The following is a 17,280-nucleotide window of genomic DNA, read 5'->3' on the forward strand; positions in this document are numbered from 1 at the left end:
AGGCTTAGTAAATGAAATGTTCTATGACCGTTATTTTTTCTGACATGGTGAATGTGGGATTCATTGCATTTTTCTTTTATGTTTTGCTTCAAAAGTTAAACGAAATAAAAAAAATGAATGTGGGGTTATTTGTAAAACATGAAAAGGAATAAAAGAGCAGGAGTAATCTGTAGAAAGGAGTTCATCAGGATTATCAGTTATGTTTTGTTCTTATGTATAATCATTTGAAAAAGACTGGGCTGGGCTTAGTGGCTCATTCCTGTAATCCCAGCAACTTGGGAGGCTGAGGCAGGAGGATCATAAGTTCAAGCTCAGCCTTAACAATTTAGTGAGGCCCTAAGCAACTTAGTGAGACCCTGTCTCAAAATAAAAATTAAAAGGACCTGGGATGTGGCAGTGGTAAAGTGCCTCTGGGTTCAATCCCAGTACCCCTACTCCTACCCTCTCAAAAAAGGAAAACAGAAAAAAAGAAAAGGATGAGTCCACATGATCCAGTTAAATTTTTAGGCACCAATATAAATTTAAATATTAAATATTATTTGATATCATACTGTCAGTTTAATAAACGAATAAAGAAAGGTCAACTAATAAAAAGAGGGCCTTTAAACACCCAGAGTTAGTCTTTTTAAACTTGCAAATATTCTTTGATGGGATTTGTTAAGTCCCATTTAGGAGGACAAAGAGGGATATTTAGAGCAAACACTGAAAAAATGTTTAATAAATATCAGGGCACTTTCTTATAAGGATTGAGTCACCAATCTGTAAATTTACACTATTTACAAGGCTAGTACTTTCTTATTCTATTTGCATATGTATCACTTTTTAGTGTTTTATCTTAAGGTCAACAAAGTTTACTTTGTGATAGAAATATTTTGGGTCATTGTGTAAACGTTCGTGTATAGTGTATAGCTGACACATTTTAGTAGAAAAGCCATTCTGCTTCTACCAAGCATTCCTGGACAAAGTCTTTGAATGGTAGGACAAAGGACAAATTGAGCAAAAGAGAGAATTTCTAACTTTGCGTCTGTTACACAGAAAATATTTTATTAATGGCATTCTTTTCATTAGATTGCTTCTCCTTTTTATTCCTCTGCAAGCCCATATGCACATATTTTTATGATTCTGTTTTGCTTAAATATCAAAATTGTTCCAGATGTAGATGGATGATAGAAAAAACTCAATATGAATGTGTTTGCCCAGTACCCTCCATCCCCAGTGTAAAGCACTATGTCATTTTATACATAGCAATTTGTCATGTTTGGTGGGTGTATACCAGGGGTTGAACCCAGAGGCACTTCATCACTGAGCTACATCCCTAGCCCTATGTTGCTGAGGCTGACCTCAAACTTGCAATCCTCCTGACTCAGCTGCTTGAGTTGCTGGGGTTAAGTCGTGTACCACACCTGGCTGATGGCAGGCTATTTTGAGGGATGTAAACTCTTGATTCCTGATTAAGCGCAAATGTTTACCTATGAGATTGATGAAGGTCCTATCAGAGAAAAAAGAAGAAATGATGAAATCTAGGAATAAAAATGACAATCTTTTCATAAACTAAACACAATTTTACCATAAAATATTCCCTGTAGGAGATAATGGTCTTCTGTAAAATGGCACTGCATTGATTCTTTTCACTTCTGTGTTCCCAAACTGAAACATGTGTTACTTATAGAAGTACTAGAGATTTTAGCTTTGGACATAGGTTTATCAGACCGTCAGCTAATAAGCACAGAGAATATATATATTTTTTTGTCCAAAAGACTAAATTTATGTCCTATCATTTTTCTACTCATTATATGATATTAGAAAAATGGCCACCCAGCCTAGTAACAACGATTTTTAATCTGTTTATATGCATACCTTAGTGGAACCATATTTTCTCTTACTAAGTGGTATACTCATCACCTCATGATTTAGAAACAACAACAAAAATCACATCCAGTAATTTGCAAAAAGCTTTAAATATGTCCCTGTAAGCTCATTTTCACATCGTAGTATCATTATTCCCTGATGGTGATTCTAGTAAAACAAACAAACAAACAAACAAACAAACAAAACACCTGGTCACACAGTTGTAAACACCTTGCAAAAGATTCTAGAATGGTTTCCTCTCTCCTCTTCCCCACCCCTCCCAACCTCTCCAACCTGTAAGGATAAAAATAACCAATGGTACTTCACAGATGCCAGTTGCAGGAACTTTTCAGCTCAATGATAGTGGTTCAGTTATGTAAAGAAAAGCTTTGAAGGAAAACATACATTCTAATGTAATGCAGCAAAGAACACCATAACCAGAAAGAATTCTGATGCCAATGACCCACATACCAGGGGAAGGGACATGCTTGTTCAGGTGTAGGGTATAGGGGCATCTTCTTTTCTGGAAGTAGCTTATTGCAGTTGTGACATATCCAACTAAGAAGAAGGCAAATCGTATAACCAGATTCATTTTCTCACAGAAATATCTGTTAAACTGTCATAATTCCCCCCAACTGAAAGTTTTATTATGACTGGTTTTGATTATTTATGCATGGGTGCGATTCTTTTGGAGAGTGGTGTGAAATGTATAGTCAGTGTTAATGATGGAAAGAAGACTCTTTTTCACATACAGCAGTGTGCAAGGATTTGGTTCAAAGGAGGAGAGCAGTGGGAACAATCATAGTAGCATCTGATACAGAGGTTTTGTTTCCATAGAGGGAAGATGTCAAACAGAAGGCGCAGGAACTAAGATATCTGAGAGACTATTTCAAGTGTCATAGAAATTGGGAAACTGAGATTGTCAAAGCAAAGTCTGACTTTGAAAATTAGGTGAGGTCTGTGAGCTAAGTAAAAGAGAAATGTATTTGAGTCCTATGATTGGGAAAGCACCTGCCTGGGAATTTTACATGCTTTATCAAATAGAATGTCAAACATGAACATACATCAGAATATTTTGGAGGGTTTAAATACATAGTTTGTTGGGTTCTGCCCTGAAGCTCTTGGTTTAGCGGGGTATAGTGGCATATGCCTGTAATCCCAACAATTTGGGATTGCAAGTTCAAAGTAGGTTTTGGCAACTGAGCAAGACTGTATTGAAAAATATAAAAGGGCTGGGAGTGTAGTTCAGTGGTGAGTAACCCCGGGTTCAATCCTTAGTACCACCAAAAAAAAAAAAAAAAAAGAAAAGAAAAAAGAGTAAAGTTTTTGGCTTAGTGAGTCTGGCATGTGGTCTGATCAGTATTAGCCTGCAAGTCTCAGAACTTTCCAGGTGGTATTACTAGCTATGGACTAGATTTAAGAATAAATATAATACTTAAGATAACTATGTATGATAGGAATTACTATTTATATTTTACATATTGGTAGTTTTAGCTCTCAGAGGTTAAATAAATTAACCAGAAGAACCTAGCTAATAAATGGCAGCATTGGGATTCAAATTCAGGTTTCTTCTAGAAACTAATCTCATTCCATCTGCCTATACTTTATTAAAAGATAAAGGGATAAAGTAAAGTGAACAAAAGAAGGCAGAAACATTATGGTTTTATATTGAGGACTAACCTGCAGGGCTGGAACATCAGAACTCGAGTTCATTGTATTCCATCAAAGTTGTGATGTTCACCAATAACCAGTGAGATTATTTTCTGGTGTATGAGTTGGAGAAAATAATTATCTAAGGTGGTTGACAGAATTCCTAATGAACTTTGGGGGAAGATCTTGATAAATTAAAAGAGAACAGAAGTATAGCATTTGAAAGAAGATGAAAGATAAATATTAGAATTTGAGGGTGTGAACTCTTATTTGTGAAAAACAAAGAGGAAAGCAAGTTTTTTATAATGGAAGTCCTTTGAAGGAGTAACAGTTACTAAATGTGTCCTCAGACATAGGAAAAGCAGAACAGATTTATGTTTCAAATGCTACGAATATTGAACTCTGCTTTAATGCCACCCCTTACCCAGTAATAGACACATTATTTTCACAAATCCATGAAGAAAAAGAAACAACAGATAGGAAGAATACAATTGCCGTAGATCACTAGATCTTCTCCTGCAGGATCTGACTAGACATAGCACTGTGGCTGAGAGCACTTTCAGGGTTTCATCCTGTATTGTTTCATTTTCATAATGCTGTTGCCATTCACCCATATTGTTAACCCCATGTTTTATGTATCAAAATGAAATGATAATCCATTTTGTTATTGCGAGATATTTAAGTAACTTGTCTTGGATTTTGCCAGCACATACTTCGAAATGAAATTTTTGTTGCTTTTGTTATGGAGACTGGACCTCACTGTTTTGTCCAGGCTGGCCTGGAACTCCTGGGCCCAGGTTTTCTTTCTGCCTCCACCTGCTTGGCAGTTCAGACTACAAATGCACTCCACTGCACCTGGATAAGAATTTTGTTTTAAAATTCCCCAAACCAAAATTTAGAATTTTGGTTTTGGTCATATATTTTTCTCTTTTGACAAGACTTTGTGACTTTGAACTAGTTTTAATTTTATTCCCAAACATAGTCTCACATTATTAAGGCAAAATGCATGTCCATATTATAGCATTTGAACACGTGGGGGTGGAACTGAGAGGAAAATGTTTTGTTGTCTGCAGTGATCAAGTCATTTCATCATGGTAATTTTTTTTAATGTCATTTTATTTTTTAAGCAAAGTTAAACCACCTCCACAAATTTCACCCAGCAAATCGATGGGCGGAGAATTTTGTGTGGCTGCTATCTTTGGGACATCCAGGTCATGGTTTGCAAATAATGCAGGTCTTAAAAGAGAAAAAGGTATGTATTTTTTACTGAAGTTCAAATTTGCAATTTACAATTTTTGCTTCCTAAGGAAAATTGGTAGTAGTTCCCCTAGAATAATCTTGTACCAAATAGTCTTAGCTTTTGCTAAAAGAAAAATTTGTTATTTTTTTTTTTTAGTTAGTAGTCTTTCTTCAACTACTCAAACTTAGTCAAGAATAAAATCTACCCTCTCACAAAGAATGAAATTCTATGAAATGGAATGAATTTTCCACTGTGTGATTTTTGTCTTGTTTCATTGATGACAGTGTACAAGTGATTACAATGATGTAAATTCCATATTCATATTATAACTTTTACATTTTTACAAGCAGATTTTACATCATTGTCTCTAAAGTGTGGAAGAAAACCTTGCTTGTCCATATTTTAGAGATGAGGAATTTGAAATCAGAAAGTTTAAATAGCTTAACTAAAGACCATAGATTAGTAGGTGATGGAACCAGAGTTTGAAATCACCTTTCTAATGCTAAATCTTGACTTTAGGAGAAAAACATAAAACCAGCAACAACTCTGTCATGTTTTTTAACAGACAAACCAGCCTGTCACTGAGAAAAATGAGTCAATTTTTGTGGCTACCATTGGTCCTTTGAATTGATATAGTTATTATGTTTTTAATTCCTGATTTGATTTCCAGGATCGATACCTAAAATGTTTGTATGATTAATGTTTTAGTATGTGATTGCTTATTGTGTCTGTATTGAAGAGAATTCCTACATTCATAAACTAAGTATGAATGTTAAGGAACAATTTTCCCTATATTATTTTAGTATTATTTAATTAGGTCACTAACTGGGTTGTTACTGAGGCACTTCTGGTGAGTTCCACAGACTGTATTGTTCTTGGCAAAATGGCTCTCCTTTACACTTAATCCTGGCAGTCAGACATCAGCCCTTTCCCTCGTTATCGCCTTTCAGTGACTCTTCCCTCAGTAATAGGATCCCAGGCACAGCAGGTTCTTTACCTAAGTGAGAGAGGATACCGTGAAGTATGCAAGCCTTCCATTTCCTTATCCCATCTTTATTTTTTTGTTACCTCCTTAGGTTTAATGATGCTATCGAAAGGACTTTTTGTTACTCGTTAGAAACTTCTGTGGAGCTCAGTTTCCAATGCTTTTCCCTTCTGTTCTAATTACCCTTTTAACTTGCTACTCCTTTATGTCCCACTGGCTGGTCATTAGCCATTTTCTCAAATCAGCTGTAATTGATTCGTCTGACACAGAGATAAGATGACCCACCCAGCATTCATGAGTGATTTTATATGCTCCTTGGTTTACTGTAAAACCTGAGAGTAAGCATTAAACCTGTTTTGGCAGTGAGTACATGTGTATTCCTTATAAAGTCATTCGATTAGATCCATATTCAGCACCTGACTTCTCAATGCATGACTGATCTTCACTTGAGAACCAGTGATCCCTTTGAGAGAAAGCACGGGTTTAAGTGAGGAGGATGAATGTGTGTGCATGGGCACACATTTTTAATAGATCTCATTTTTCTCTAGTCATTCCAGATTCACAGCAAAATTGAGAAAAAGAGAATTCTCTTACATCCTACCCCATATGTACACGGCTTCCTCCATTCTCAGCCTCCCTCCCATCATCAGATTGGTACATTTGTTTCAACTGATGAACCTCCATTGAAGTTGATGTAATTTTCATTTGTTTTGATCTAGAAATTTGAGTTTTAAATTTAAGTTTTCTGAGGAAAAAGTAGATGAGGGGTTCGGCTCATTTAGGCATAAAGGTAGCTTTTCATGCAGTTCAGTTGCTGTATCCAATGTAACTAAATCCTAGTGTGTAGATTATTTCTGTTTAGTGATTCCTTCCCTGCTCCAACTGACACTCATTTTTCTTAATGTGGAACAAATTACATGATAGACAAATATAAAAAGTATAGAACTACATTGTTTAGGTGTATTTGAATTTTGAGCATAGTCATATTATTCTTGAAATAAATTGTTTGATATTTGGAAATTCTGTGATAGCACAGAGCTTTTCCCACTCATTAGCATCTACTTTTTTTTTTTTTTTTTCTGGTACCAGGGATTGAACTCAGGGGTGCTTACCCCCTTAACCACTGAACCACATCTCCAATCCTTTTTTATATTTTATTTTGAGGCAGGGTGTTTTTAAGTTGCTTAAGGTCTTGCTAAGTTGCTGAGGCTTGCTTTGAACTTGGGATTCTCCTGCCTCAGCCTCCCAAGTCCCTGGGATTATAGGCATGTGTCACCCTAGCATCTGCTTATGCCAGTCAGCCTTTAGGAAAGGAGCAGGCACCATATAACAACATTCCTATCTTTTCATTTTCTCTCAGCAGCCTCAGGAGCAGACCAGTACGATCAATAACTTCTACAGATTATGCTGTGCGATTTTTGTGCCACCGTCACATATTCAGGTTCTGTTTGTCTGTTTGTAGATCAGTCCAAACAAGTCGTAGTTGAATCTCTCTACATTATCAGTTGCTATGGAACCTTGGTGGAGCACATGATGGAGCCTCGACCCCTCAGCACTGCTCCCAAGATTAGTGATGACACTCCACTGGAAATGATGACATCACCTCGAGCCAGCTGGACTCTGGTTAGGTAGTAACTCCTGTCTTTCTTCCTTTTGAAAAACAGGTTTACTGAGGTATGAAAGATTAAAAATGTACCATTCAATAATGTTCAACATACATATACAGCTATGAAATTATCTTCAGGATCATCTTGATATATTTATCATTCCCAGAAGGATGTTTGTGCCCATTTAGGATCTCTCTTTTCTCCCATCTTTGTCACTAGAATTTTATACAAATGGAATCATGTAATATGCATTTTTATTTTAAAAATTGGTTCATTATAATTATCCTTGAGAGTTGGATTCATTGTGCTGTATTTGTAAATACACTTAATTTGATCAATCTCATTCCCCTTGACCTTTTCCCTTCCCCCTCCCTTTCCTGAAGTACAACCACTTGCTGTACTTTACTGATCCCTTTTCTAATATTATTATTATTGTTGTTGTTGTTGTTATTTTAATTAGAGTAGGCATTCTCTTGCCTGCTTTCTTTCACCTATCAAAATTATAGTTCATGACCTTTTTCCTTTGACCTAATTTATATTCAATAAAATCCAACTACTAAACATTACTTTTCACAGAGTTGTGCAATCATCCCTATATTCAGTTTTTATCTCCACATAAAGAAACCCTGTAGCAGTCATTCTACAGTTTCCCCTAACCCTGGATTTCTATTTAAGCACCAATCTACTTAATGTTTCTGTGGATTTTCCTATACTGGTCATTAAATAATGATGGAACCATACAATATAATACCTTCTGTGTCTGTGTTTGTTCACTTGGCATGTTTTCAGCATCCATCCATATACTGCCATGTGTCAGAACTTCAGTCTTTTATAGCTAAGTTACATTCCATTATGTGGATATACCACATTTTGTTCACCCAGTCATGTGTTGATGAACATTTCTACTTTTGAGCTTTCTTTAATAATTGGGCTATGAACGTCATATACAAATTTTTGTGTGGACATATGTTTTAATTGTCTCAGGTACAAACCTGGAGAACAACTTTTTGTGAACTCTTTGCATCTTTGTGTTACCTTCACTTACATTTTCCTTACTTACTGTCTCTGGTCACTGAAAATAATGAGTAGCATTGAGGCAGCCATTAGGGGAATAAAAAGTAATATAAATAGATTTGAAGGTTTCCTTTAAAGTGATCCCCCAAGATACAATGGTTAAGCACTGTAGAATGTTTATTAAGAACCAGAGTCCATCTCAAAAGTGCATAATAATGAGAGTCTTAAAAGAGTCACAAAGAGGGAGAAATGAAACCTGGAATAAAAGCTGCTCAATATAGTGCATTGTCCAGGAGAGAAGAGATTGCTCCTGACATATATGGAAGGAAACAGACAAAAATTGATATGAAAATGACCCCTCTCCTTTTTGACATTTTAAAATATTCTTATATTGATTTTTGGCGGCTCCAGCATTCTTTACTACTACTTTACTGTGCTGGATTGATTTGATCAATATCTGATTTATCAAGCTTATTTAGAATTGGGCAGATCTGATTAAAATTACTGCAGCATCATTGTTGAAATAGTGGCCTATTTTGGATTTCAGATCCTAATTAGATCTAGAAGAAGTCATCCATTTACACAGCTGTGTTTTTTTTTTTTTTTTAACCATTTTACGTGACTCATTTCATTTTAAAATATACACATATTCTAAGAATAGAGAAGGTCCTACTCTGGTCAAAAACTACATAAAATTAGAACCCTTTAGTTGTGGCTTTGAATTCCACATTCCCTCTCTGTTCTACATTCTGAATGTTATGTGTCTGCTATTGGAGAGCCTTCTTCTGTTAGACAGTGTTGGCTCCATATCACTGTATGACACATTGCCATCTTTTTATTTTTTCTAATCAGATGGACTTGTATTTCAGGTTTTAGCACCTTTGTTTTAATGATTACAACTTCATTTTAATGATTACAAAGATAGTGTGAATTTCTGTCAGTGTCTATAATGATGACAGTCATGGTGATTTACATTCCATTTATTAAGTTTAAATATTAATATTCTTCACTGTTTCTTTAGAACGCCTCAGTGGAATGAATTGCAACCACCATTTAATGCAAACCACCCTCTGCTCCTTGCTGCAGATGCAGTACAGTATTATCAGTTCCTACTTGCTGGCTGTAAGTAGTTCTGGTTGGTTCTTTTTTTTTTTTTTTTTCCTTATATTTGATCTTTTCATAGTTTGTCTTAAAATACTGACTTTTAAAACATACATGCATATTACCTCTGGCCCATAGGCCTTAGGACTTATAATCAGACTGAAGCAAGTATGATATTTAATGGCAGTTGTAATCCATAAACCTTAGCACCCATGAAGTGTGTCTCTGGCTGTTGTATTCCCTGCCCACTAATTATAATTGATAGGTGATGTCTGGTAGGCTCCAAACTTTTAAAAAATAAATAAAAACAAAAACCTAAAGCTTGGAATACACTTCTAAAAAGACAAAAATTAAGTACTTTTCACCATGCGAACTATGTCAGCAAGCTTTTCTTTCTGTAGAATTTTGACTTGAAATAATAAAGTAATGATTTCAATGTCATTAGGTTAGTTTCAGTTTTGAAGTGCTGAGGATTGAACCCTTGCATGTGCTTGTCAAGCACTCTACCAATGAAATAGATTTTTGTTTGTTTGCTTTCATGTTTAAGTTCTCATGTGTGTAGAGACTGAATAGGGTTCACTAGGCTAGGTACATACCTTTTTTTTTTTAATATAGGAGGCATGAAAAGACAATTTAATACTTATTATCCAGTTATTGTTGATAGAATTTAAAATGCTTTACAATTATAATTCAGTTTTGTGGGATGGACTGAATCCTAATTTAACTTGATGGCTCTAAGGACTGCATGTTTTTAAGAAACTCCCTAAAAATTGACATTGACATGTTTTTAATTGAGTTTTGCTGTATCCAACTTACTGTCTTGCCTAGTGTATTATAAAGTATGAATTTAAATAGTTTTAGAACTATATTATTTCATTTTTATAATATGTCACATATTATGCTGGAATCAGAAAATAATTTTATACACTTTGTTCTACAGTTATGAAACTCTACACCTGTAATAAATAATTGGCAGTCTTTCTCACATAAACTCAGTGCTTTTTCTAACAAGTATTCATCAAGTGCATACTATATGTCAGGCATTTGTGATTTAAGGGTGAATTGCATGCGCTTCTGTCCTTAGTCACCTCACTACGGAATTCCAGAGACATTTAGTAAATGAGTAAAATGCAATGGTATGTGTGTGCATCAGTGAAAGGTTATACGTTCAACTACAAGAACAGTGCGTAAACTGCCAAAGGTTTCACAGGGGTAAAATGTGGTTTTCAGATTTGTTCAAGAAACAGCATATGTAGAAGTTGTTAGTTTCTAGTTTTTTATGCATACGTTTAAGTATCCTATGAACTGGAAAAAACGTGACCTATATATTGTATAAAAAAGAATCATGAGCATATTTTCCACTACCTCAAAAGGGGCAAAAATAAGCATAGTTGATTCTTTCAGAGTTAACATTGCTTTTTATTTTATTATTTGGATACCTGTTAGGTCTGTTTAGTAGACAAACTATAAGAAATCTGAAATACGTAAGAAGACATTTTTTAAAACGTAGCTGTATCTCTTTAATTTTTTTTTTTGTTCCAGTAAGTAAACTGGTTGGTATTTCTTGATTTTTAGCCACCATAGACACCTTTGTCCAATTTAACAAAAGTCCCCAAGTGCATAGTTTAAAAACTACCATTCTGAACAGTAGCCAGCCATCAGTTTTCAAATATAGGAGTGACACTTACAGAATTAGATTTTATTTATTTATGCTAATTTTCCTTAGTGGTCTTGGGGATTGAACCCAGGGCCTTGTGCTTGTGTGTTTCACTCCTGAGCTACACCCCCAGTGCCCCTGCATCCTGTTTCCAAAAGCTTACTCTTCTGGCAGCATCACAGCTGAAGATTCATAGGAAGGGAGTGGAGGCCAGGTGATCCTGGCACAAGATGAGAGCTTTAATTAAGGTTATATTACAGAAGATAGACGTTCAAGCTGTTAAGGAGTTGGAATGGAATTCGTTAGAGACAATTTGAAAGAAAGTAGTCACCATTGATTCTGTGGTTTCTAATTAAAATACGGAATATAATACATTATATATTAGTCTTTGGAATTCCAGATGGATTAGCATTATTATAAGGATGAAAAGGCCTGAGTTTTATTTCTAACCACATCGTAATAACTTGCTACATGTAAAATATCAGTTATAATACTTGTTCTTATCTTACAGAGGTTTTAATATTGATCAATGAAATGATGGTAAAGTCCTTTTAAAAACTGTGTGAAACAATATGTACATTCAAACATCATGACATGCCTTTGTTTCTTATCTCAGAAGTACTTATTTTCAAATAATAGGCTTCTGGGACTTTAATAAAATTCACAAAATTTCTTTGGAAATTTTTTATTAATAATGTACTAACTATTCTGTAATTCTGATCATGTTGTAATATCATAAAATATTATAATCAATATATTTGATCTTGTGAAATATATACTTAATAATATCTAAGAGATGGATGATTCTGCAATAATTACTATTTTGCTTTTTTATATTGAGATGAGAGGTACAGAACTAGCATGGATTTTTAAGAGAGGTTTTTTTTTCTTTTATATATAAGGTATTTTTTGAGGGTGGCGGGGGTTACTAGGGATTGAATTCAGGGGCACTCGACCACTGAGCCACATCCCCAACCCTATTTTGTATTTATTTAGAGACAAGGTCTCACAATGAGTTGCTTAGTGCCTTGCTTTTTGCTGAGGCTAGCTTTGAATTCGAGATCCTCTGGTCTCACCCTCCCGAGCCACTGGAATTAAAGTGTGCACCACCATGCCTGGCTATATAAGGTATTTTATTGAACATCATGGATATGCCAGAATATTACATGGCTGAAACTATTACATGTGCAAAAATGTGGACATTTGGGTAAGAGGAATAAAAATACAATAGAAGCAATACTGGTGCCACTTTAGAGGCAGTGCCTTACCTGCTCATCTGGAAGTTAGAGCCTCATTCTTATAATTTGATTTATTTTTTATTTTTAGGTGGATAAAATATCTTTATTTTTATGTGGTGCTGAGGATCGAACCCAGTGCCTCACATGTGCTAGGTGTGCACTCTACCACTTGAGCCACAACCCCAGCCCTAGAGCCTCATTCTTTAAAAGACTATTACTCTTCAGTTTTCTTTCCAAGTCCTCTCATTGAAGCCATTTTAAATGGTACCTCTTAAAACACAAGTGTAACATAACAAAAGCCGGGGCTTTTGTTGATGTTTTATGTATCCATATTGAAAACCTCTGGTGGGCTTAGAATGCAGCTCAGTGGCAGAGTACTTGAGTAGCACAGGCAAGACCCTGGGTTTAATTCCCAGCACCACAAAAATAAATAAAAGCAAATTACCTGTTATTTCCCAACTTGATAACCTTGATAAATATCTTTTTAAAACTATTTTCAAATAAAACTCTATAGAAAATTCTAGAACTCTAATACAGACTTCGCAAATGTTACAAACATTTTCTTTTGCTGTATTTAGAGTGTGGATCAAGTGAAGCAGACTTTTACAAACTCCGGAAATTATAATTATAGTAGACAAAGAATGATGTAAATGGAAATAGGAAAGAGACTGTCTTCTCAGGGAGAAGAGAGAGGATGTTTAGCAAGGAATCTCTACTCCCCTTCCAGCCTGTAATCATAATAAATACACTACCAGTTGATAAACAGTTCTGGATATGTGGCAAACGGGGAGCTGGTAGGGAAGGAAAGGGAAACCGCCCCAAACACTATAGACTTCTTGCCTACCTATAAGATAAAGTAAATAAAAGACTCCAAATGCTGTGCTTTTAACTGTAGTAGCACTTGATCCTTATTTTAACTAAATAAAATTTTCAAGATTGAGAAATACTGATGTGTCTTGAGAAATTTTGGTGTATCATAGATGAGGTTGTATTAGAATGGTCTATGCAGAAGTCACAATAGAGAGGACTTCTTTAATTGTTCTGTTGAACCATATAATGCCATTTTAAAAAAAAGTCTAATATCACCAATTTTGTATGGCTCAATGCAGTAGATTTGTTAATTTATTTATGGAAACTAAATGCACAGGTGGTAATCTAAACTGGCTATTTATCTCAGTGAAGTTTATAGACAAAAAATTATAATCCAAAATGTATTTTTCCTTGGACATAAAAATCTGGGGAATTTTTATAAAAGTTTATAAAAAGATTACAGCAAAGGAGATCAGTGATTGTGTTAACACTATATTTTCCATTCAGAATAAAAATTATATAATGTGCTTACCTTTTCTAACAAAAGCATTTTATTACAGTGTGTTCCTTTGAAAAAAACAAAGCTATGCCTCAGAACATACCAGTAAATATCAATCAGTTTTGAATATGATCCCAAAGTAGATAATAACTTTATCTTTAGTTGGCTTTCAACCTTCCAAATTGTAAATTAAAAGCAGGGCTTACTGAGTCAATTTGGGAAACCTTTATTTAGAGGAAAAATAATATTTTCTCCTTTTCTTTCAGGTAATTTACCCACAGCATATTTATTTATTTATTTTTGGTACCAGGGATTGAACTCAGAGGCGCTCAACCACTGAGCCACATCCCCAGCCCTTTCTTATATTTTATTTAGAGACAGGGCCTCAGTAAGTTGCTGAGGCTGCCTTTGAACTTGTGATCCTCCTGCCTCAGCCTCCGAGCTGATAGGAGGTGTGCACCACAACTTCTGGTTCACAGCAATATTTTTAAGTTTCTGACATTAAATGGCTTGGTGGGAGCTTGGGTGTCAGATGTTGAAATTATTTCTTTCTAAAATAATCCATGGGTGTGTGATCCCAGGTGAATTTGTGGTTCACAGAAGAAATCACAAGGGAGATTAAGAATTATTATAAACTCAGTAATATTGAAACCAGAATGTATTCATATCTTAGACTATTATGTGTTTTTAAAAGTCCATCTGGTTATTAATGCATGCAACAAGTTTGATAACTCTCAAGGAAATTATGCCAAATAAAAAAGCCAATCTAGGAAATTTGCATAGTTCAGATCCATGTATCTATCGTTCTCAAATGACAAAAATGTGGAGATGGGGGCTGGGGTTGTGGCTCAGCGGTAGAGTGCTCGCCTAGCACGTGTGAGGCCCTGGGTTCGATCCTCAGCACCACATAATAACAAATAAACAAAGTGAAGGTTAAAAAAATATTTAAAAAAAAAAAAAAAATGTGGAGATGGATAACAGATTAGTGGTGACCAGATAGGTGCAAGATGGCAGAGGGGGTGGAATCTTCTTGCTGATAGAAGATTAGTACAAGGTAGAACTTTGTGGTAATGGATCAGTTTTGTGTCTGTTTTTACTTTTGGTACCAGGGATTAAACCCAGGGGTGCTTAACCACTGAGCCATATCCCCAGCCCTTTGTATTTTTTATTTTGAGGAAGGGTGTTGTTAAGTTTCTTACAGTATTGCTAAGTTACTGAGGTTAGTCTGGAACTTGCGATCCTCCTGCCTTAGCCTCCCAAGTCGCTGGGATTATAGGTGTGCACCACCAAGAATAGCCCTGTTTTGTACCTTGATTGTAGTGGTGGTTACACAAATTTATACCTGTGATAAAACAGAATACACCCCCATATGAATAAATTGAATTTGCTTGTAAATCTATTGCTTATTTCTGAGTAAGGTGCCTGAATTGTATCAATGACAATTTCCTAGTTTTGCAATTAAAGGATGTACCCAGAGTATCACTGTAGCATTTTACAACTTCTTGTCACTTTATAATATTGCAAAATAAAGATTGTAAAGAAAAACAGAAAAAATTGTGGGATGGCCCTAAATGAATACTCACAGGAAATTGATAGGGCTGAATGCCTATGGCTGTAACAGAGCAAGGTCTGGAACCAATGGCTTCAGCTTCTACATAAATAAACTGGAAAAAAAAAAGAGCCAATTAAAACAAAAGAAGGGAAATGGGAAATAGTAAAAATCAGAACACATGAAACAATAGAGAAAAATCAATGAAACCATGGTGTGATTTTCTTCTGCTTGAGGTTTGTGGGATTATTAGATCTGTGGGTTTGTAGTTTTACCAAATGTGACAATGTTCATCCAGTTATATCTTCAAATATTTTTCTGTCACTCCCTTTCATTCCTTTTGAATTGGATTTTGTTTATGTTAACTATATGATACTTTCCTAGATCACTGAATCATTGTTTAATTTCTTTTAGTCTAATTCTCTGTTTGATTTTTATAGTTTTTATTTCTATGGTCTTGCATATATTGATTATTCTATTCTTTGTCTTGTGCTAACTTCTTTCAACTTATTTTTATTTCAGATATTGTATTTTTTTATCTCTAGAGTTTCCATTTGGGTCATTTTAAAAACTTTTTTTCCCTTATTATGTTCATATTTGACACCATGGAATATTATGGAACCCTGCACAGCATGACATATTAGAAAATTGCAGATGAGAAGTAAAAGCAAATGATTTAGAAGTGGGATAAAGAAGAAGTCATGGGTAATACTTTGGGAATTAGAGAAAAGTATAAGTTAATCATTCTGAAGCATCTAACTGAAACCTGACTTTGAAGTAGTAGTGGTACTTCTGACAGAATCATTCTTTTTATTTTGCTGAAGTGAATTAAGTCTTCTGAATAGTATGGCTGCATATTGATATGTCTGATTTTTAAAAATGTTTTTACTACTTCCTTGAATACCTCTGGAGTTTTTATTTTGGTCTTTTCATACAATAAACTGGGTAGTATTTAAAGCCATTTTTGAGCTTTTTCTTACATGTAGAAATACTAAAATCAGAAGTCAGCAGTGATTTAAATTACATTCTAGGGATTTTGACACCCAATTAAGTTTTGTGCTACTGGCTTAACAAACACAATCGTGAGACCAGAGGAGTTTATATTTTTCATTCTAACATTAAGTGAGAGGTTGGGTTTAGTTTAGAATGTTTTAGCATCATATTATTGTTGAACTGGTTGTTTTTTTTTTTTTGTGTGAAGTATATGTTTGTGCACATTGCTAATACCAACTCACAGTTTCCCTACCTACAAAGAAAAATGATACACAAATTTAAAACAAAAAAGTATTGCTCTTCTCTGTGATGGACATTGTACAGTGCCATGGAGAAGCAATTAAAATATGCAGCATTTTCTTCTAAGCTGCTGTCTCTCAACCGTCACGTTAGATTTAAGCTAACATCCTGATCTGCATTGCTATTGTGGTATGTGCCCAGTGTGATGGAGGCACTCAATGATATTTCCTTGCATTGTCCATAATAAATATTTGCCCAAGAGTGGGTAGAGGTGGAAGGGGAAAAAAGAAATGTTTTTCTCTTGTAGAGGAAACTTGTAATGTAGGACTTATTTAAAGAGTATTTATAGTCCATTGTTGCCCATAGGGTGTGTCCTGCTGTTGTATCTTATGTTTGACTATCTGAACTAGCTAAGAAGCCACTTAGATTGAAATTTCACTTATTCATACTTAAACTTATCAATTCACATAGAGATATTTTAGTGAAACTAACATTTCATAAAATGTTTCAAAACATTTAGTTAAGTTTCATTTACATTTCTGAAGAAACAGTCAAAACTTTTAGACCAGATTTTAGCCACATATATAACTTGTGGGAACATTATGAAATTGAAGTTTATTATTCTATGAAACAATGTGAAATAATTAATTAAAAGTATGATGTACAGTCAGTAAGCTTTGTAAGTGATGAATTTGAAAGTTTGTCTTTTTTTTAGTTTCTTTTTTTAAATTTATATATGTCAGCAGAATGCATTACAATTCTTATTACACATATAGAGCACAATTTTTCATATCTCTGGTTGTGTACAAAGTATATTCACACCAATTCATGTCTTCATACATGTAGTTC

At 34.8% G+C, this 17,280-nt stretch overlaps 1 protein-coding gene across 8 annotated transcripts in view; it reads left to right on the forward strand.

Annotated features, from left to right (window-relative positions):
* Positions 1-17,280, forward strand: part of Bcas3 (BCAS3 microtubule associated cell migration factor) — a 583,386-nt gene that overhangs the window by 266,709 nt on the left and 299,397 nt on the right. For all 8 annotated transcript variants that reach the window (XR_006846898.2, XM_046423193.2, XM_046423199.2 and 5 more), the window contains 3 exons: positions 4,626-4,750; positions 7,186-7,351; positions 9,366-9,466. Coding sequence is in view for 7 of the 8 variants with exons in the window: in XM_046423193.2 (XP_046279149.1) it covers positions 4,626-4,750; positions 7,186-7,351; positions 9,366-9,466 (392 nt within the window). In the remaining variant the exon portion in view is untranslated. The remainder of the gene's footprint in view (positions 1-4,625; positions 4,751-7,185; positions 7,352-9,365; positions 9,467-17,280) is intronic.

The sequence above is a fragment of the Marmota monax genome, unplaced genomic scaffold (assembly GCF_021218885.2).
Source record: "Marmota monax isolate L192 unplaced genomic scaffold, Marmota_monax_Labrador192_F-V1.1 WCK01_AAM20220418_F8-fsc00171, whole genome shotgun sequence".
NCBI classification, from domain to species: domain Eukaryota; kingdom Metazoa; phylum Chordata; class Mammalia; order Rodentia; family Sciuridae; genus Marmota; species Marmota monax.